This window comes from Lepidothrix coronata, unplaced genomic scaffold (genome assembly GCF_001604755.1).
Source record: "Lepidothrix coronata isolate B3197 unplaced genomic scaffold, Lepidothrix_coronata-1.0 Scaffold142, whole genome shotgun sequence".
Classification (NCBI taxonomy): Eukaryota; Metazoa; Chordata; class Aves; order Passeriformes; family Pipridae; genus Lepidothrix; species Lepidothrix coronata.
This window is the reverse complement of record NW_016690322.1, coordinates 1,892,759-1,914,404: the sequence shown is the minus strand read 5'-3', so window position 1 is coordinate 1,914,404 and position 21,646 is coordinate 1,892,759. Positions and strand designations below refer to the sequence as shown.

General features: G+C 47.0%; 1 protein-coding gene across 9 annotated transcripts in view; it reads right to left on the bottom strand.

Annotated features, from left to right (window-relative positions):
• TNIK (TRAF2 and NCK interacting kinase) overlaps positions 1-21,646 on the bottom strand; it is a 152,723-nt gene that overhangs the window by 2,453 nt on the left and 128,624 nt on the right. For 3 of the 9 annotated variants that reach the window (XM_017827724.1, XM_017827732.1, XM_017827728.1), the window contains 15 exons: positions 21,347-21,510; positions 20,115-20,212; positions 19,372-19,395; positions 16,585-16,593; positions 15,347-15,531; positions 12,540-12,666; positions 10,217-10,381; positions 7,217-7,331; positions 6,673-6,843; positions 6,238-6,381; positions 4,589-4,723; positions 4,223-4,323; positions 2,611-2,760; positions 1,514-1,673; positions 775-914 (listed from right to left, as the gene is read on the bottom strand). In XM_017827724.1, the coding sequence (XP_017683213.1) occupies positions 775-914; positions 1,514-1,673; positions 2,611-2,760; positions 4,223-4,323; positions 4,589-4,723; positions 6,238-6,381; positions 6,673-6,843; positions 7,217-7,331; positions 10,217-10,381; positions 12,540-12,666; positions 15,347-15,531; positions 16,585-16,593; positions 19,372-19,395; positions 20,115-20,212; positions 21,347-21,510 (1,888 nt within the window). Of the gene's footprint in view, positions 1-774; positions 915-1,513; positions 1,674-2,610; positions 2,761-4,222; positions 4,324-4,588; positions 4,724-6,237; positions 6,382-6,672; positions 6,844-7,216; positions 7,332-10,216; positions 10,382-12,539; positions 12,667-15,346; positions 15,532-16,584; positions 16,594-18,409; positions 18,413-19,371; positions 19,396-20,114; positions 20,213-21,346; positions 21,511-21,646 lie in introns of all 9 variants that reach the window. The other 6 variants (XM_017827726.1, XM_017827729.1, XM_017827727.1 and 3 more) reach the window with 4 other exon arrangements.

Genomic DNA, 21,646 nt, shown 5'->3' with positions numbered 1-21,646 from the left:
CTGCAGAGTTCCAGTGTAACTCCATGCCACGGGCAGGGCAGTGCTCAAATAAGGAGCAGCTGTTTGTGGTGTCAAACCTAATTTACTGCACATTGTTAAACCCTGCTCTGGGGACAGAGCAATTGGTTTCTTCACTGCTTTCGTGATCATGTTCATTATGAAAGATCTCCCTGCTGCATGGTCCTGATTTATCTCAGTGAAACCTTGTGAGATGGGGAAACACCAACAGCAGAAACAGACCTTGGTATTCAACCATCTCTTCCATGCAAATAGGCCCTTTTTCTCCAGCAATTTCTCCTCATGCCCCCCTTGCAACACCCATGGCAAGGGTCATCTACATGACAGCCATGGAACTCTGGTGACCCTCCAGAACAGTATTTATCAGTGCTGTCCACAGAAAAACATGAGGCTCCATGGAGAAAATAATTTAAGATGCATCAAAATGTTTCCGCATCAGAGTTCAAATCAGGGTCACTTGCACACTGCTACCATTTCTCAACTTTTAGAGTTTACTTAGCAGCCTCGGTTTAATGTTCAGATGAAAGAATTGGGAGAAAGTCAAACCAAGGGAATGCAGATCTCTGCTAGAGGAGGAAGAGATCTTGCAGGCCGAGGTCTCCATCCACTGGAGAAAATAAACCGGGATTACGTTTATGGGCACTGCTTATTAAACAGGACCTTCAGATTAATTATTAACCTCAAGATAAACCAGACTTAAAGTCTAAAAGCACCCTGCAGCTTAAAGCACGGATACAAGCTTTGAAGTGGACTTACCTTATCATTTCTTTCACATAGAAACTTCAACCTTTGAGCTCGCTTGTGCATAAATACTCCATCCAAATGTCCTGTCTCCACTGACCGGATTTCAATAGCTTTCTCTCCCCAGCCCATTATTTGATTGGAATGAATGTAGGCTGTCAAAAGGAAGTGTTTGGCAGGTGTTACAACTTGTGTTGAGTTAAATATTATGCAGAAAAGCTCTCATCAGCTGTTACCCAAAGCCTATGTGGATCAATGGCAGAGCTCTGACGGCCGGGCGGGTGCCCACAGGGACAGCAGCCTTCTCAGAGCACTTTCCATCCAGAAATTGCTGAGCAATTTAAACAGAAGAAGCATCACTTCTTCAGATTTCAGGGAGCGAGGAGCTGGGCAGTGGTTTGCCTCCATTGGCTGTGGAGCTGAGCAACAGCAGAGCCAGAAGAGCAACCCAAGTGCTCCCAGCTCCACATCCAACCCCTCTTCCACTCAACACAGTATCCCACCAGTGCAACGGCTTGCATTATCTTATACTTATCTCATACTCAAGACAAACCAGAGCTCAAATCTTCAAGGAGTCCCTTGCTTTTATTATGGAGGGCCAAACTGTAGAAATTAAGCAACTGCATCTCACAGCTGGCGGAGGGAAATCTCCTTTGATAAGCAAAAGCCCAAATGACTCCATCTCAGCATTCTTGATTCCTCATCTTACTTGTCACTTGTATTTTAAGCAAGTGAAGAGGAAGGGCTGACCTACCCACAGAAGTAGGCATTTCTCCCCACTGGAGCACCACATCTTTAGTTATCCGTCCGTAGGTGTTCACATAGACACCTTCATCCTCGTAGCACACGAGCATCTCCATCCCGTCTGTTTTAGGCAGGATGACAATGGCGTGAGGAGTAATATTGCCCTGAATCTGCAGGCAAAAAACCCCCTGAAAGTCAGAATTACATCAAATGGAGAAAAGGGGAAGGGGGAAGGGAGCAGAGCCTTGGGGAAAAAAAAGCCCAAACCAACTTGAGAACAAAGCCCTCCCTCCATTCACCAAACAGTCACTGGCTTTCAGAGATAAGCTTGAAGGGGAATAAACTGTCATGTTTACCCTACCATCAGAGCTGTCTGACATGGCAAGGATAAACAGGTTTAGTAATTACAGACAGATCACAACATATACGCCCCCAAGACTGATGGCTGACACTTGGCTGGAACACAAATAAGTGACTGAGTCAATGAATCCATCTCCTGTTCAAATCAAGGTAAATAAACCCAGAATTTTACAGGCAGTCCTAGGGAGGAAATACTCCTATTTTTTAGCAATCAGTCTCTCAAGGGCAGCTGCAGTGACTTTCCACCCATGTCTGCCCTTCCATAGCTAAGACAACACAAAACCATCCCAAACTACCCTGGTATTTCTCCCTATGCTCTTGCCAGATCTTACAGAGGAGGATCTGATGCTTGGATCAGATTCAGCAGTTTCTGGAGTTCTTTAGTGACACAGTTTCTCCTATACTGGTTAATCCTGGGCCAACAGCATGGATACAGCTTCAATAAGACCTACAAAACCCTAGAGAGAGTTCCATTATTGCTCCATGCAGTGTATAGATTTTCCTTTCTGTGGGACATGGCAACCTTAAACCTGACTGCTTGGGAACAAGGACAGAAATAGCCTGTGCAAATAACGAACATGAAGTATGTGATAGCTTTGAGTCCTCTTTAAAAGTGGCTATCAATGAGGACAGCACTGGAGGATGTCACACCCATCACTGGTCACCATTTCTGAGCTACCAAGAGCCTCTCCAAACCTTGCTGGTGACCCACGTTACTCATGTAGCAGCACTCCCTCGTGTACTCACGTGAGATGGTATATAGATATCATAGGAGTTCCCAGAATCCACATCAATCACATGGAAACCAGTGTGTGATCCAAAGATAACCTTGAGCCTCTGACCCTCTTCTACAGTGAGGTCCACGAGCAACGGCTTGTGCTGGAGATCTGCAAAAGACTTTTATAATCCCCTCCGTGAGTACCACAGAAAACCCACCAACCCCCGCGGCAGCAGCCTGATGCGGTTCCCAAATCGTATTTGTTTATCCTGCTAAATATGTGGTTAGTTATATTCCTGCCTCTCTGTTCCTATGTCAGATGCCTCAGAGGGTATTACCCACTCACTCCAGCCATCCCAGCAGATAAGTGCTCACCCTTGCCAAGCACAGCTCCTTCCCACAGGAGCCCGAGGCTGGCACAAGGATTTGGTCTCTAAAGGAAAGCGACCGCTCAATTTTATGTGAGTGTGTGTTCAGTCAGCAGAGATCTGTGACCACCCACTTCCCCTCTTGGCAGGGATCACCACTCTGGTTTGGGCTGTTGGAATGAGTCAGTTTAGCAAAGACCTGCTTTTCTCTGCTTGATCTACCCTGCTGGATGCAGGCCGGGACCAGCTCCCAGCCACGGATCGATTTGGGGCAGAGTATCTCTCCATGACTTAGGTGTTCAGCAGGAGAGTGAAACACCCCCAGAGAGAGCAAAGAGCTCCTGGCTCTCTGTGCAAGGACCACTTTGACTCCTGATAGGGAAAATCTGTGGGTGGTATTTCACTCTCTCTCAAAAGATCCCTGCCTACAAGGCAAGGCAAGGATGTTCATCCCCCCAGGCTGCAGAAGCAGCACCAGGAGCACCAGCCAGCATCCTCAGAGCCCACAGAGGCTGGATCCCAGGCCATTCTGATGCTGCTGAGCTCTCCATGTCACTGAGCCCATTTATTCTGGCTTTTGTTCTGAAAAAGCAAATGTGACCTAATACTGAATAAGCCCATTTGTGTTGGAAGGATGCAAAATGAGATTACTCAGCATGAACATGTCCACAAGGCATTGCCCCTTGTGACTTGTCTTTGCACAGAGCTTAGGATGAAAAGTGCTCTGAAGGACTAAGTACAAAATGCCCATTGGCAGGTTGTAGAGGAGAAAGGTCTCACTGAGGAAACCGAGGAAAAGGGAGAAAAAAAAGAGAGAGAAAGAGTGGGTCATCCTCACAAACTTTGTCTTGAAACAGAATCCACATTGCAGGAGAGAGGACCTTGCAAAATAAAAATGGAAAATCATGCCAACCTATTTTTGTCCTGTATGTGAAAAATTAGTCAGAGTTTCAAAAAACAAAACAACTAAAAAAATCCACAAAAAAACCCCCACCAAAAACACCCATCAAAATCTCCAACTCAATTTTACTCATATGCATTTGATCAGCTTTCTGCAAACCCCCAAGTGAAGCCTACCAGCATAAGCTAATATTAACACTTCATTGTTGGCCATAATCAGAAGGTATCCAATCTCTTCAGCCAGCATGGATCCCATCTCTCATGCCTGTCAGGCAGCCTGAGGAGCTCAGCTACATAAGCAAGAAGCTTTGCTGCTCTGCAGCGTACAGAAATCTCACGTATTTACAATTACTGAGTTAAAAGACAGACATACCTTAAATGCCATAAACTTGTGATATGGTTTTGGAGCCCAGGCATAGATCTCTACAGCGTTCTTTAAGGCAATCACCAAGAACTTGATCCTTTCATATTTCACTAAAATAAAAATAAAAGCCATTTTAAAAACGTTCACTTTCTTTCCAAAAAGACTGAACAACTTATCTCCAGGAATTGCTTCTCAGGCCATCTCTCTGTTGGTTCTCATTAAGTAAAGTGTCCACCTAACACAGACAGATGAATTCCAAATTTATCTGTGGCTATGGTCTACTCATACTTTTAAGATAAAATTGTCAGGTCAGACCTAAAACTAGAGAATAAAAATCCATCTCTTCAGACATTTATTTCCAGAGAGGCCACTCACCGACTTTGTAGTGGATGCATCCTTCCAGGTCCCCGACTGTGATCCAGCCCTGCTTCTTCTCCACCTCAGGGTCATTGTGTAAAATCCTGTTTCTCAGCCAGGACAGGTAATACACACGCAGCTTGTTCTTCTTTCCTGTTGGCAAAGGAAACGTCCCTGTCAGAGCAGAGCCCGTGTGCAGGGGGAGTCTTGAGGTTTCAGTGCTTATTTTCACTCACAAGATGATAAAATTCAAGTTAGTTTCGTGATGAAGTTGAAAATAGTAATTTAGCTGTTGTGTTAGGTTTTTCTTGAGAAGAAACACATGGAAAGCAAAGCCCAGACCTCTGTCTCCCAGACTGCAGGTGGACAGTGGAAAAGCCAGGCTTTTGCTTCCTGTAGGTGGGAAATGTTCCTTTTCCTATAAATCAGTGTTCACAGTGAGATGGTGGGGCACAGCAGGGTGCTGACCCCAGCTCTCTTACAGCTCAAGGCTCATCCAACCACTCAGCTACCTGGTTTCTTTCCTTTTCTCTCCTTCATACAACATTAATTCCACCCTGGAGCTGAGACATGAGCTCCTTGGCCTGTGACAGGCACCACTGCTTGCCAATGAGCCCAGAGCTGGGCTCTGCAGTGCTGAGGGGCTGCCAAATTTCTGCACGTCTGCCTGCTCTTGGATGGCTGTGATCTGGCTGCAAACCTCCCTGTGGCTGCAAAGCCCCTGCTACAGGGACAGGACACAGCTCCCACCAAGCCCGGTGGGACAGGACCCAAACCATAAACCAAGGGCTTTTTCTGCTCATGGGTTTCCAGAAGTCCCCAGGAGTCATTCTCAGCATCATCTTGGGGTTTGGTCCTCCCCCCATTCATCTTCCAGCTGTACTAAACCCCTTATTCCTACAGCTGCATCCCCAAAACCACAGGGGAGCTGCAGACCAAGGTAAATGACAGAGCAGCAGGTCTGGAGTTCTGTCTGAATGGAGGGAGCAGGAATTTGCAGGTGAATGCAGTGAGCCCAGGGGGTGTTAACAATGTGAAAGTAAAGAGAAGGATGATATCAAGCAATTTTCCTAACGAATATTTATCTTGCTGCCCTCCGTGAGCTTTGTGGGACAGGTATCAGCAGGAGAAGGCTCTGCCACCCACGTGCTCCAATGGGGCTGCTCTGCAGGAAGGATGCCGAGTGCTGTCCTGAGAGACTGGACTACAGAGTTTTTGCTTTATTTGCCAGAAATCACCCCATGAGCCTGATATGAGCACTCTGTAGCTCTTGGCAGAACATGGGGACAGTGACAAGCCCATGGCCCTCACGATGCTTGGGGCACCCCAAGCACAGCCCTGAGCTGGAGCCTTGAAGATGTGGATATGTTTTCCCCCAGCTAGAGCCAAACAAACTAAAAGCAGAGCTCTTTGCCCTCTCAAGCTGTACCTTGTACCTCCCCTTCCCTGCTGAAGGAGAATGGAGCACTGCAAATAAAGTGGAGCCAGCAGGTGAAGGGAGCAAACTACTCTTGGAGGCAATTCTTCCAGATTTAACTCATTTGATTCCGGAATAAACCACCTCCAGCTCCCCTGGGAGCTTCCGTCAGACACTGGTGGGCAAGTTTTGTCTGAGCTGGGACCACTCAGGGCTCAGGGCTGAGCAGGGGAGAGCACAAGAGGAGCACCTGATATTGTCACGAGGACGTTGAGGCCCTCGAGCACATCCATCTGCTGGAATCGCCGTCTGTTGATGAGGTTGTAGACCTTCCCTTGCCCACTTCGGTCCAGCAGCATCAGGCCGTTTTCCGTGCCCACCAGCAGATTCACACCTGAGGAGGAGAGGGCAGGCAATGGGCACCAGGAGCTACAGCTGCTCCCAAGGACGGCACCCCGAGCTCGTCTGTGCTGCCCCACAAGTGTCACCGACCCAGCCAAGGCTGGGGTCTTCCCAAGGACAGGAAAGGGTTACAACACAGGGACTCAGGAACATGAGCCTTGCCCAGGACCGAGAAGGGCCAACCAGAGGCAGGGGCTCAGCTCTGTGATGGCACATTCCTATTTCCCCACCAGCCACGGGCTCTGGGGAGCTCTGCCGAGGGCACAGCATGCTCAGGGCTTACCCCACAAAGCAGCACAGAGTATCTCCGAGTTGAAGCGCTTCTTGTACTTCCGGATCTCCGGGGTGTCGCTGTGGGGACGGATGTTGGTGGGGTTGACGTTCACCACCGAGATCTTACGGGCTTCATTCAGCTTGGCCTGCTCCTGCCTGAGCAGCTCGCTGGTGAACAGGGCTTGCAAGGAAACACAAGAGGACAGGGGGGTGTGATGGGTTAACTGTTCTGCCACCTCTTTTTTGGGGATAGAAAGACAATACGGGTTTTATTTCCTGATGGGGGAGTCATCACTGTGTTACAAGATATCAGTTTGCCCAGGCAGATGGGAGTGGGGACTTCTGCTGCTTCCTGTTTTCTCTCAGACCTTTCTGGTGGCATTTAACTGGTGGGGGAGAAGTTGGATGGAAACTGGAAAAGGCAAGGATGCAGACACAAGCAATGTTTGGATAAGACTGAGTGAAATGTGAAACAGGTTCAGTGGGGTTATTCGGGCTCCCAACCTGGTTTCCACAAGACCCTCCTCTCTCAAACTGGCCTCATTGCCTCCTACCAGTAGCAGATGACTCCTCATCCTCATCTTCATCTTCATCAGTAGGTGAGGTCTGATACACTCTGGTGTCCACAAATGGGGTGAAAGAGGCTTTGGTGCTACTTCCCATACCGTACTGGAAAATAAACATCAAAGAGAGAGCTCAGAGCACAGAAATAACAGTAATTTTGTGTGTGAGTGTACATGTAAGACTTTCTAATTAGCAAACACAGTGTCTGCCCCTAAGGTGCCCTTTTCGAGCCCTCTACAAACATCTTCTCCTCCCCATCTAACTAATCAGAGAAAACATTAAATTGGATTTCTGTGTGTCTGTGAGCAACAGAAAACAAGAGGAGCAGGGCCTGGTTCTGCTCTCTCCTCGCAGGCAGAAGCACAGCCATGACACTGGTTAGGGAGAAGCTGCAGGGCCAGAGGCAAAAGCCACCACAGGCAAAAACCAACCAAGAATCACAGAATTGTTTAGGTTGGAACAGACCTTTAAGATCATCAAGTCCAGCTGATAACTTGCCTGCATCAACACACCTGCCTTAAAACCCGCTCTGGGATGTCAGGCAGGTGAATGTTTGCTTTTCCCAGCGTGCAGCCAAGGGTAGTGGGACCCTGGGAAACCTTGGCACAGGGCAGCTGACATGGTTTTAAACTGCCCAGCATTTCAGGTGGGACTGCAGAAAGAGCCATTTCTAAGCTAACAAATCTCAACCTGAAGGTATTGCAGGGAATGTCAGAGCCAATACTTTGCTGAGGGAATTTGGGGATGAACAAACTGCAACATCACGTTGCTTTCTTTTTAAAACCACTGCTTTGTTAAGGCAGAAAACGAGGCTAAGACCTTCTTCCTAGCAAAAGGAAATCCTTGCCTTGGGAGTTGAAATTACGTGATTTCCCCCCTCTGTTGAGCAGCTTATCCTTCCTACTCCATTATTTACCAAGGACATGCTTTATGGATGAGCTCCATTTAGAGCTGTAACAGCAGCAAACCCCAAGTCACTCTGCAGCAGCACCACTGCTCACGTTTTTCTTCCCTGGGACATTGCCCCTTCATGAAATAAATCTCCCTCAGCTTTCATGTCACCCAGTTACCGAGCACAGGCTGATGTGCCATGGGAACACCACTGCCCCGGCACATCCCCACCCCAGCTGGGCTGGGCCTGTGCCTGTCCTCCAGTGGGCCACAAAAAGATTTAGGGGCAAAACCCTATCAGGCGTAGGAGCACCCTCGTGGCTTGTGACCTTCCCGAGCATTCTGGGGCTGGCATCCACACCAAAACCACGCTGCGCATCCTGCTTCCCTCTCAACTCTACTCCCCTGACAGTCTGGCTGTTTCCATAGAAACAGGATGGATTTCCAAACAGTACACGGTAATCAAGACCCACAGAAGGAGTCGGCAGCCTGCGGCAGGGAAGGTTGCGGGCACGGATACCACATTTACATACATAGTTCATCCACATTTGTGTGCACATGTAGGACAGACTTGAGCTACTTCGTGCTTCTCTCAAATCCAAGAAATACACAATTTTTTTCCCTGTGCTGGATGTCTTTTCCAAAACCACTAACAATTCAAGGAGGAGAAAAATTCAGTATTTACAGGGATGCTTTCCACCTGAGAGCCAAGTGCTTTCCGGCAAATGAATTATGAAGAAACCCCTCATCTCAATGCATTTTTCCTTGCTCAGATTCAGTCATTCTCCACAGAAGCTGACATTTTAATAACTTACAAGTCTGCTATTTAAATACTAAGACTTCATCTTCCTCCAGGTCCTGTTCCACTGCCTATAAACCTCCGTGGTGGCTTACAAAGAGCAGCAAGCTGCACGCTGAGGTTGTGCTCACTCCCTTCTTTTTGCTCACAGCACCATGAGTCACCTGGAAGCCCGTGAACTAAATCTCCAAGTTTCCACTCACACCCACTCCCAGCTCAGTCAACCCTAAAAATGCAGTTTTAGAAATGGAAAAGATCTTTTTGGTCGCTACTTCTATAAATGAATAAATTTAAACCCAATCCCAGCCTGCATTTCAGCAGTCCCAGGATGACTGTGGAAGGTGTTACTTTCAGGATCAACTCTCTCATTGCTGCTTTTAATACCAACGAGGAAACAGAAAAAAATTCGAGGTCAAGTCAGGCACCATCTGTTCTTACGTTTCATCAATGCCCAATTCCAAGCAATTTTTATTTTTATACTGCTAGTAAAAGTACACCATGAGTACATAATTTCTATGAAAGAACATAGTATGGCAGAACTTTTGATGTGTAACCCACAAAATGAAATGAAAACATTACATACAATAGCTTTTTAGCACCAAATGAGTTGATTTCTCATGGGAAAAGAGAATGTTCTTGTGCCTCATTCCCACAGCTGGAGACAGTAAGCAGGGAACAACAATTCCCTTGGTTCATTGTCACATCTTGTACTTTCTAAGAGTTTTTACACCTTATAGAACATTAATGTTCAATCATGTCCCTGTACAACACCTACCAGGGAAAAATACTTTGCCATGACACGAAAAACATGATTTTAAAGTTGTGCAGATTTTTTTCTAGTCTGAAGAACTATCCAGCATTTTGCTGGCTTTGGTTTTTGCTGACCTTTTGAATCATGTTAATTGTCAGAGATTGCAGAGGAGGAAGCTGGGCCCAGTTGAAGTTAATGGCATCACTGGCTCTCATAATTTCCTTTTATATCCAAGAGTAAAAAAAAAAATTAAAAAAAAAATGGGGCTTTTGCATCAGTTGGCAACACTTAAACCATGACCACCAAAATTGCAGCAGGTGGGCTTGAGAGACCTACTGTACATTTCTACCATCAGCCACAGACCCAGATAGCAACAACCCATCCGATTCCCTCGTGTTTCCACTACACTCACCCACGTGGACCAGAAACGGAGAGAGAGAAGAGCCAAGAAAGCCAGGGAGGAAAGCAGGAAAGCCCCTTCGTGGGGCAGAGAGGTTAATACTTGTTTAATGCGATGCAAAGGAGAAAGAGGAGCCCCCCACCACCTACTTCAGGCACCGAGTCCATGTCCTGCGCATGCGTGGAGACTCGCCCCAGGGCCTCGGTCGGCGTGCCCGCCGGCGAGTGGCTTTGCTGCACCAGGTCAGGGAGATTGATGTGACCTGCAAAGCCATTGCTGGCTGCGTGGCCAGAACGCTTTTTTTCACCAGAGGTCTGCAGAGACACAAGGCATGAGGAAGAAAGAGAAGGGAAGGGGGGGGAGGGAAGAGAAGAAGAAGAGAAAAAAAAAAAAACCAAACAAAACTAAGTCGTTGGCTGTCCCCAAGTTCCCAGAGCAAGCGCAGGAGAAGGACCCTCTCTGTTCCATCCCCATGCAGTCTGGCAAGCAGCAAATCAACCCCCCGCTCCAGGAGAAATAAAGACAGGATTAATCACAAAGTCAATACAGAGTAATTAGCCATGTTGCAGCGAGAGAAGCCTGATCACTGTCGTCTGGAGACAAGGAACGTAGGGCAGATTCTGCACTTGCCACCATGGGCACAAACCCCATGGCCAGCTCTCCTCCCCACATGGCCACTGGCCATCAGTGACAGCAGAATCTGAGCCCTTGATCAGCACAGCTATAGCAGCGAGTAGCCTGACTGCAAATGCCAACACAGCCCCATCCATGTTTCTGTAACCCAAACCAGCAGTGAACAGTGGCAGCAGTGGTGGAAGAGTGACAGAACTGGCAGCTCGCTCTGCACACAAGGTTCCTTGGGTTTCCCTGGGGTTCCTCTTCTGCTCCATCCCCTCCCTGTGCAAGCCAGGTGCTGGGAATTTTCTGCCTTCCTTACTTATTTTGCCATTTTGATGAATCTCACCTACCTGGAGCACACCAGTGAGATCGGTACAGGGATTTGCCCATTTGCTGGGATTGGCTCACCAAGCTTCTGGCCAGTCCTAACAACATTTATCTTTTGATTGCTCGTTACCAGCACCTTCAATCACACCTTGCAATCACAACAAGGAGTGAAAAGCCCTTTGCCCAAAGCCCACTGACCTCAGGGAGTCCATCCTCTGATGGCTTTGGAGGGGAGAAAACAGTGAACACCCAGCATAAGGCTTCAGTTTTGGTTTCTTATCATGCTCTCTCCTCAGAAAGGGGTTTTCCAGCTGTTTGTCTTGCCCATGGCTTTTAAACCCTTCTGCATCCCTGGTTTTCTCATACAGCCTTGCTGGCACAGCACCTGTTTTACTGCTGTGATGCTGAACACAAGCTCATTTCAGAAATGGCTCCCTGTTAGAGGGATTTGTTCTCCCGCTCAGCCACATCACCCTCCCTGATACAGGGATGTGCAGAGCTGTGGGGATCCCTGCTCTGAACAGCTCCTCCCCAGCGAAGGATGAGGTGCACTGTGCATTGCTGCTCACCTCCAAAACTGATGGAGAAAGGCAGCAAATGTGTTGTGATTTCTTTGGTTAAATCCTTCCTTTTTCCAAAGTTGCATTCACCTTTTTCCTTCATAGGTGAATATTTTATATAAATGGACCAAAGAATTAAAATGCTCCTCAAGTCTAGTTTGCATTTGATCAAACATCCCTCCTTCACAACTGCTGACTCCAAATTCTGCTCCCTCCTTCTCCTCCCCCATCCACCTCCTTTACATGCCAGTAGGAGAGTGACTCCCCTGTTCACTAACCCCCCCAGCCTCCTGCCCTCTCACCAGGAGATCTGCTACCCATCTGTGTTTCCAGCAGCATCACCAGAACATTCCAGGAACTGGGAAACTGAGGAACACTGAGGGAGATCTTCCCCAGCCAACAAAGGTGCCTCCTCTGCCTCATTCCTGCAGTACCATCCATCAGGATTGATCCCACCGCAGCTTCACCTCCACAAGGCTGGCGCTGAGGATGAGGCCTTGCATCCCTGTGGGATGCCCAGTGTCCCCACAGCCAGCTCTGAGCTGGACCAGCCCCTGCCAAAAGCCTCCAAATGCTCTACAGACACTGCAGGGCTCTAACAGTCACATGGTGGCAAAGGCTGGGAAGAAGAGGGGAAACTCTGGGCCAGTTCCAAGTGTGTAACTAAATGCTGTAAATGGAAGGCAACTTCTGTTGCCGGGAGCAATTGTGGGGTTACAGCAGAGCCGTTTGCAGGAGCCTCCTCCCCGCCGTGCCCTGGCACTGCTATTCACTGCTGTTTGTAGTTCTGAGAAACATCTGCACTTGTCACATTTGCTCCGAGAGTAAACTGCATTAACGAGAGCGCTAACGAGCACATTTGACTCCATCATTTTGTGTTCCGGACACACAGCACTGTTAGTTGTTGTGCTTACATGGGCAAAACCTCCTGAAGATGCTCCATGGAAATACTTGTTTTACAACTTACCTCCCTCACCATTAAAGTCCCTTCCCTTGAAATATTGCTAAACGTATCTGCGTGGGAAGTCTCTAGCCCGTGGGTTGTCACCATTCCCAGGTTGTACGGCTCATTGCTTCCAGGAATTCCTGTTGGTCTGAGGACAGAATGGAAAAGCATTAATGATAAATATTTCCTTTGCTAAAATAAATTAAAAAATCCTCTAATACAGTATTATTTCAGTAAGGGTAAGGCTCTGTATCTCTCAGGAAGAAAATTAGAAAATGTATCCATTTAACCTACAGGGAAATGATTGATGTTGTCCGAAATACAGGACCGAGGTCGAGTTGATAAACTAGAGATACAGCACAGAGACCACAGAGAAGGACCTTTCTCCTCCCAAGGTGTCCCAAGAGGGGCAATGATGAACAGGTAACAAGGAGTGGCAGTCCTGCTCTACATTACATCATTTTTTCTACTTAAGAAAGTTTAAGAAAATATAATTCACTCCCTTTATTCCCCAATTCAACCACTGAAAAGGGAACAGTGCCTCACAACACCTGATGGCAAGAGACAGCAGGGGAGAGGATGGGGTTTAGAGAGGGTGTGGGCAGAAGGACAAGTTGTGACTTGTAGCTCCCTGCAGTTTTCCAGGTGAAAATGTAGCCCTAACCCATGGTTTCATCTTGAGCTTATTTCTGTGCTCCTATCTCAAGAGACAGGCTGGAATCTATTCTCACACACTACCATTAGCTTTTCGCCACTGCCAAAGGATGAGAAAAAGTACAGTTATTCCAGTTATAAAATAAGAAAGCAGAGACAGAGGAGGTTATGTTAATTTTGAGACTGTAAATGCATGGCTGTGGTAGCCCCAAGGTCTCAGATTTCATCAGTTTTCACGTCGTCCTGAGAGAAATCCCTGGACATGGGCAAGAGCTGGCTTGCACAGCTCAGAGAAGAGGAAGTTGAAGGGAGTCATCACAGTCTTCAGATGGAGAAATGATATCTGCAGAGGTGGATGAAGTAAACAGTCCCTCCTATGCACTGGGACACAAAGCGATGGACGGGATTATCCTACAGCAGGAGAGACCTGGATAGAGCTGGAATGAAGAGCAGCTAAGTGCTCAGGGAGGATGCCCAGGGAAGTTTAAAAATGGGTTATACAAAGATCACTTGGAAAGTGCAAGAGAACATGAGATGATCTCTCTCAGCCCCAGTTTCTAATGACAAACACTGAACACAAAAAAATAAAGCTTTGATAGAAAAATACCCAACTACATCGAGTCTGAACTTAATGTCTCTTCTGTAAAATAAGGGTGTAACTCAAAGCATTTGCTTTCTTCCCCAGACACAGAACAGTGCAGCCCTGCCTGCAGATATCCCTACATCTCAGATATTCCTGCATCTCCACCTTCCCATCTCTGGGGCACGCACGTTCATCGATGGGACATTTTGGGACAAGTGGCGTTTGGCTGGCAGCGGGCTGGGATCATCCATCTCACCACCGTGCCTGTCATCCCACACATCTGGCTGCAAGGCATTCAGTGAGACATTTTATCCACTGAAAAGTGCTGTGTCAAACCCAAGGTGTTTGGAGAAGGATGTCAGCGTGGATTAACCACTCCTGATTAAACTCCTCATCCGAAAGCAGCTTGGGGCCCCTTCTCGCACGCATGACTGCCCATCCGACTGCTTCAGATTCAGAGCCATCCCTCCATCTCCTGACCTGCTCCAACAAATTCCAAGAGCTCTGATTTTAATTCTTCTGGTGGAAGGAAGCTCCAACCCAGGAGCTTGGCACTCTGAATAACAAGGACCCCAAGGAGACCTCTCCTTGCCACCTGGAGGGCTTCTGTGCCGCTCCACTATGAATCAGAGAATCAAAGAATTGCTTAGGTTGGAAAAGATCTCTAAATTCATCAAGTCCAACATTATCACAGCACCATCATGTCACTGCTAAACACGTCCCTACAGCCAGGTATGCCTATATTGACTAATAATTCATTTATCAGGAAAAATGGAAATGAACTGATTAAAATGCAATTAATCCCCCGAAGATTCCCACAGCTCCTCTGCAAATTCAAGGGGCAGGAGTCAGATCCTGCTGCCAGGCAGAGACCTCCAGAAACACTCCTGCAAAGTACCAGGAAGGAAGCCCAAGCATGATGACAGCTCACTGTGCATGTTGAAGCTGTGCTGCCCTCCTCCCTCCCCTAGAGAGACTCAAAAGCACAAGTGGGACACAACAATAAAGTCAGCTGACCTTTTCACTTCAGTGTTTTAGCCCACCATGTTTTGCTGCCAGCACAGTGACTGAGCCAAGGACAGAAATCAAAGACAAAGGTTCAGGATTATTATAATCCTGGCGCTACCAGTTGGCACTGGGCAGGCCACCAAGTACTGCACTTCAGCATAGCTTGATCTGGGGCAAGACCAAGAGCAGGCAGAGCTTGAACAAGCCTGTGTCATGGGCAGGACCCATGGCGGGGATGAGGTCAGCTGCAACCACTCTGCCCAAAAACCTGCCTGGCTCATCAAAAGGAACAGGTCCATCAGCTTCGAGCCAACGTTCACTGAATGTGCAGTGGAAATAGTTCTTTTTTTTTGTTACTTTTCCATTAAGTATCTCTAGTTTGGACCAGGAGAAAGACTCATCTGAATACATTATCCCTTGCAACCTTGTTCCCAGTGCCAGCCACCAAACATGGATGTGCTTTGGACATGTCCTATACCACAGCTACTGCTCCTCCAGGCCAAGACACACCACAGTTTCACCTCCAGACCAAGACACACCACAGTTTCATGGTTTGCCCCCCTCAAAAGAAAGCCCTTCTCACATAAGCCGTGGGATGTCACTGACAGGCACCGTCCCATCATGTGTCTCATTCTCCCCGTCCTCCTCCTCCTCCTCGCTGCTCTCGGACTCCTCGCTGGAGGAGGAATAGTCTGTCACCTTCTTCAGGGGGCGATTCGTTTCCTCGATGCGCAGCTCCCTCAACTCTTTGGCTAAAGCCGTCAGATCCTAAAGGGGATGGGGGCAAGGAAACAAGAAAGCGATGGCTGTTACATTCAGAGCGAGGAGAACGTCACATACATCTCTCCAAAAGCCAATGCTAACAGCACGAGCAACAAGAAATAGCTTTACAGAGTCGTTACAAACATGAGACAAACGTAAGACAATGTTTGTAGCATGTAGCATTTATTAAACAAAACAAAACTGATTTACGCTCACTGAAAAATCAATAGCCAACCTCTTCTTTTTCTCTTTGGAACGTGTATGTGCATATATATACACACACTTATATGTATATACACGACAAAATTATATTTGTTGGAAAAGGTGAAGTTCAGTCACCATCATAGTAAACTGGAAAACAACGTCACTTCAAAGATTGGCTCAGAGAATTTCTCCAGCAGGGTTTTCTCTTCTTTCAAACTTCTCAGAGAGACCCCGTAATGGTATTTATTCTGTAATAAATGCATTTGGGAAGGAAGCAATGACAGCATCTCCCATGGAGTGGTGCAATCCCCACGTCAAGAGCTGCTTCCATGGTGAGTCTCCGCTGTCGGGCGGCTGCCGAGAGGCGGTGAGGAGCACGAGGAGAAGCGCCCAGCTCAGCCAGACTTTGGAGTCACAGCTCTGAGTCAGCCACACGATCAAAAAATAATAATAATAATAAAAAAAAAAATCCCTCAGCGGGACCCATTAAGCACTTTAATGTGAAATGTGGCAGCCTACAAGCTAAGGGAAAAAGAAAACAAAAAAAGAAAGCCTTGAAACGAGAAAAAAGATAGGAGCAGTCCCAAAGCCTAGTCATAATTTTTCAGTTTACCATGACTTTGATGAGGTCTCAGACCCGACAGTCATATAAAATAGACACTGCTATTTCAAAACAAGGAACATGGCAGGCACCGTGTAGAAAAGAGACTTTTTGTTATCTTACATGCTTTTATAGCAATGCAGGGGGAAGCAGTAGGGCAGAAAAGCATGAGAGCTCGAATTAGAATGGGTTAGAGAACTCTGTTGCACAAGACATGCACATGACGAACAAAGCATTGCAATTGTCAGTCTTACCATTTCTCCCTATATTAGTGACCGAGGTAGGCATCAGTGCATTCGGTCAGAGATAAAGGATCAGGGAGAAAGAAACTCATTGAAAAAGACTAAATTCCACAGTAGTCTTACGGCCATACTCTCATTTACTGCATTTCCAGTTTACCGTTCCAGCAGGGCGACTACAGCAATATTAATTACGGTTGCAAAGAGAGCTCTTAAAATCTATCCTGTCGACACGTGAAGAAAACGATGGAAAACTTCTATGGCTGAGATGCAAACCCAGTTTGGTTTTTAATTGTGAAGTAGGAATGCTTTGCAAGCAATCTGTGCTTTGGTTCCTGATGACCCACACCTCCCGGCGGGCTCCCACCGGTGACAGCTGCACATTCTGCTCCCAGGTCTGCCCTGCCTGGCCTCTGATGTAGAGGATGGATTCCCATTGATAATGGAGAGCTTTGCATCAGATTAATTAGTACTACTATACCAAAAATGGTCATTTTTTAAATGGTCAGTTCCTGTTTCACAGCAGGAACCTGTGATGGGTTTTATATGGGTTGTTCAACAAGGAGACGAAAAGGCTCTGGAGAGACCTTAGAACATCTTCCAGTACCTAAAGGGGCTCTCAGAGATTTGGAGAGGGACTTCTGACAAGGGGCTGGAGTAACAGGACAAGAGGGAATGGCTTCAAACTGCCAGAGAGTAGGTTTATACTAGATATTAGGAAGAAATTCTTCCTTGTGAGGGTGCTGAGGCCCTGGCACAGGGTGCCCAGAGAAGCTGTGGGTGCCCCATCCCTGGAAGTGTTCAAGGCCAGGTTGGACAGGGCTTGGAGCAACCTGGTCTACTGGAAGGTGTCCCTGCCCACAGCAGGGGGGTTGGAATGAGATAAGCTTTAAGGTCCCTTCCAACTCAAACTATTCCATGATTCTATATCCCTCTCCAAATGCTCTCTGTACCTTTAAAGAAGGCTCTTTGTTGAGATTAAAGACAGAATGTGATATTTCAAGAGTTTATTTTCAATGCCAACATGTTTGGGATTGAAATACAGTCAAATCTGCAGTCACGACAACTAATTATTTTAATTAGAGCTGTAGCAGCTTCTATGGTATGATTGTTTCTTTTCCTAAATAAGAATCAGTGACAACTTCAGCATCTTAACAATGCTTTCCATTTAGAGTATCAAACATGCTCTTTATTGAGCACTTGCCTTTGAATTGGATTAGAGCCTCTCACTTTAAAAAGGACTTTAGGGCTGTGTAAGAGCATCTCAAAATTACAGCTGGACTTTTGCAGTGCAGGACTAGGACTGAACTCTTCCCTGTCAAAGCGATGGACTGTGAAAATTACCTCTTTTTTGCACCTTCCATTTCTAACGTGCCTCAGGGCACCCTATCAGCCTTCTTTGGTCATCGCTGGAAGACAGTCAAATGTTTTAAAAATCAGCTTAATTAGTTTTAATAACTAATTTGGAAGTTCTAACAGCAATAATACTCCCAGACAATATAATCAGATAACTCTTATTTCCTAGTTAAAGCTTTGCCTCAGGATGGTTAATCCTTTGATGATATCGTTTTCTGCAATAAATGAGCACTTTGTAGGATTAAACGGCTTCACCAAGTTGCTCTTGGACCAAAAACAATCTGACAACTAGAAAGAAAGTGCTCTGTAGTTCCATATGTGTTCCAAGTGTTATTAGTGAGGGTGACATAACACATAAGTTAGTAGTGTCAGTGCTCTTTAATTACTTTTAATTACAAAGCCTTCTTTAGATTTAATATTTGCTGGAATCAAATCAACTTGGTTTCCGAAATCACATCGCTCATTGAACTTGAATTTAGCACACATGCTGCCTCTATTTAGACACTTATTTATGTGCTTTTTTCTTAACAAAGCATCTCATTAAACAAAACGTATTGCTCATATTATACCCAAGAGAACAAGTTAACTAACCAGCACATCTTCCTGCTTTCATATCTTCTATTTTTAGAGGAAAGAGGCTGCAGGAGAGGCTGCTGATACTGGTACTTTCCATTACAGCTCTGCAGTTACCAGTATCAGCAGTATGTGCACAGTGATGCATGTGTGAGGCAAGTTAAATCAGGAATGCTGGATCTTTTCCCATGACTATTTAAACATTCACCATCTCCAGATACAGATTTATTTAAAATACTGTCATATGTGAAAAAGGTAATTCAGAACTTTCATTTTTTTGAGAGGACAGATGAGGACAAGCATTGCCCATCAACATCCAAGATGGCTCTGCTGACTCTGGCTTTGCAGCTGATGCTGGTCCATGAAAATTAATTATTCCACTGCTCTGTTTTCCTTTATTTTCCAAGTACCTTCATTCAAATTAGGCTTAAAACACATTTCAAATAGCACTTGGTGGCCCCACTGAAATCAGTGGGTGGCCAGGGGCTGTGGCTGAGAGCAGAATGTGGTGAGGGGTGCCCAGACCATCTCCATGTGCACAGGAAACCTCCGCTCTCACTCCTCTTTCCAACACGCCAAACAACAGCAGCACCACACGTGGACCTTGGGGTGTCTCTGCCGTGGCCTCCATGCAAGTGGTGTGGCCAGCAGATTCTGGGCAGCCCAAGGCTGAGCAGAGCACACCAGCAGTGCCACTCCCCTCCCCACGGGCAGGCTCCCAACACAAGAATGCGACCTGTTCGCTCTCCCGTCTGACCCAAGATTGCATCATCATCTTTACCAACATCAGCACCAAGAAAACCCGGCTCGGTATTAAGCACTAACTAGTCAACCTTACATAGGCATGACCCACTGAGAAAAGATATCACTAACCTCATCTATAGCTTTCTTATAGCTCTGTGGGTAAAGGAAGAATAATCAGCATCAGAGGAAACAGATCGGGACAGGAAAAAGCCAGAGGAAGGGCAAGCAGGTTAGAAATAAAATTAGAATTGTTAGCTCAACGCTGTGGAGTGTAGAGAAAAAAAACATCATCAACAAAACATTAATACACATTAAAATAGAGAAGCAGTGGAAATTCATTTCATTATTAGGCCGACTCTGCAGTTTTAAGATACAAATGTCAACAGCATTAAACCAGGAGGAAACACTTCGGATGAGATTTTGCTCAGAGTAATACAAAGGGAGTGTACGGAGACCACTACCAGGTTGGGTTTTAAGCTGTGAAGGCTGTCGGGGGGCTGGTGGCCCAGCCTTCCCGAGCAGAGCATCCCTCCGCCGGGCTGCTGCGGGGGACATGCAGCACGGAACACAACAATGTGCCATCGGCAACCGCCGCGCCCAAGCTAGCAAAGCCCTTAAGCATCTGCTTCACCTGAAAACACAGGCTTAAGTGCTTTCCCCTAGACTTGGGCTCCTGGTAAAAACTCATGCACTCTCTTAAGCATTCAGATCTCCCAGGGGCTCTTGCCGTACTGCTGCTTTCCAGTCTGTCTGCTGGAGAAGCACCAGTACCAGCCTCGTTTTTGGGGTCCCCGCGGTTACGCTACCGCACCGAAGGGAAATGTGGCCAAGCCGGCTGGCAGCATTCCCACGGGAAATAATTCGAGACTCACAGCGGGTCGGCTCGGTCGTGTCACGTCCCTGTTGTCTTCCTGCTTGACCTTGGGAGGCTCATGGGAGAGCACAGGGGACCCTTCGGGCTTGGCATTCCCTGGGTGAAAGGCAAGTGGAGAGAGCGGGAATTAAAATGCTGCCAAAAACCATCTCTGCATCCTGTCACCTGGGACAGGTGGGTGCAGGGGCTTCATCATCATTTTGCTTCTGCTGCCTTGTAAAACCCTCCTGCTCCTTTCTGCTTGACTGTCACTGCAATTCTCCATCAACAGAGCAAGAGAAACCATAATCCAGCCCAGCCTCCACAGACAGCCCCCTTGCAGAGTCACTTTTGTACTAAAGAAATGAATTTACTTTGCAGAAGAGCAGTGTATGTGATAAATTAAAAGCTGTGAAGCATCTGACATTGCTAGGACATTATTTGTCACACGATTCCTCATTAGTAAAAACAAAACCAAACCCAAATGACAATTGGTGACAAACTCCTTTAATTGACTACCTAGAGGAGTGACGGTTTCAACAACAGACATGTCATCTTATGGCCAAGTCATAAAAAATTCAAAGCACGGAGGCAGCATTTGTTTTAATGCTCTTCAGCTCTGGGGACTGGAACCACAGGGCTGTGCCAGAATGCAGATGTATGGGGTGTATGTGCTTTGGCAACTCCACTGTGATTAAACAGGGGAATGGAATATCTTTAAGAGGGCTTTAGGATGAGAGGAAACAATTTGGCTAGGAATATAAATCCCGTGTCAGCATGGCTGCCTGGCAAGATCACTGGAGAGAAAGCTTCTTCCAGGCTAAGTCACTCCTCTGCTCCAATCTCAGGCTTTGCACAAAGATGAAGTTCCAAAGAAATTATTATATACCATTATGTACCATGTCAGAAGAAGTGAGCTTGGGTTGATGGAGCTAGGAAGCACACAGGTATTTTTTTCTGTTTACTCCAAAGCATAACTCCCATCTCCTTTTGTATAAGTTACTTGGCACTGCAATGCCAAGCCCAGGAGCAGCACACTCTGCTGTGGGCATCCCACATCAGCCTCCAGGCCAAAGGGAGCATTGGCATCTCCATTTGCAAGGAGGCCAGCAGCTTACAGAAATGATGGATCCTTTGATTTTTTTTAAATTTTTTAAAAACCAAACATGAGGTCACAAGCCTCTTGCCCTTCCTGTGTATCAGGAAGCCGCAGAGAGAGCGCCCGGTGCTAAGGGATGTTTCCAAGCTCACCTCTGACTCTGTTGCGCTCGCTGGAGCCAGCCTGGGAGCCGGGCTGGGATCCACCCTGGGAGCTGGGCTGGGAGCTGGGAGTGCTGGAACTGGAGGAGCTGCCACTGCTGGTCCTCTGCAGGGGGCTCTCCACGATGGTCTCTGTCCTCCTCAGGTCTGGGTTGCTGCAGGAGGATAAAACAGCAGGGCACCATCAGCTGGTGTCACACACACCCCCGGGGCTCCAGACCCTTCCCACACTGACAGGGACAGCTGCACAGGTGGGGAGATACCTCCTCAGCTGGAGAAGACAGGGCTGAG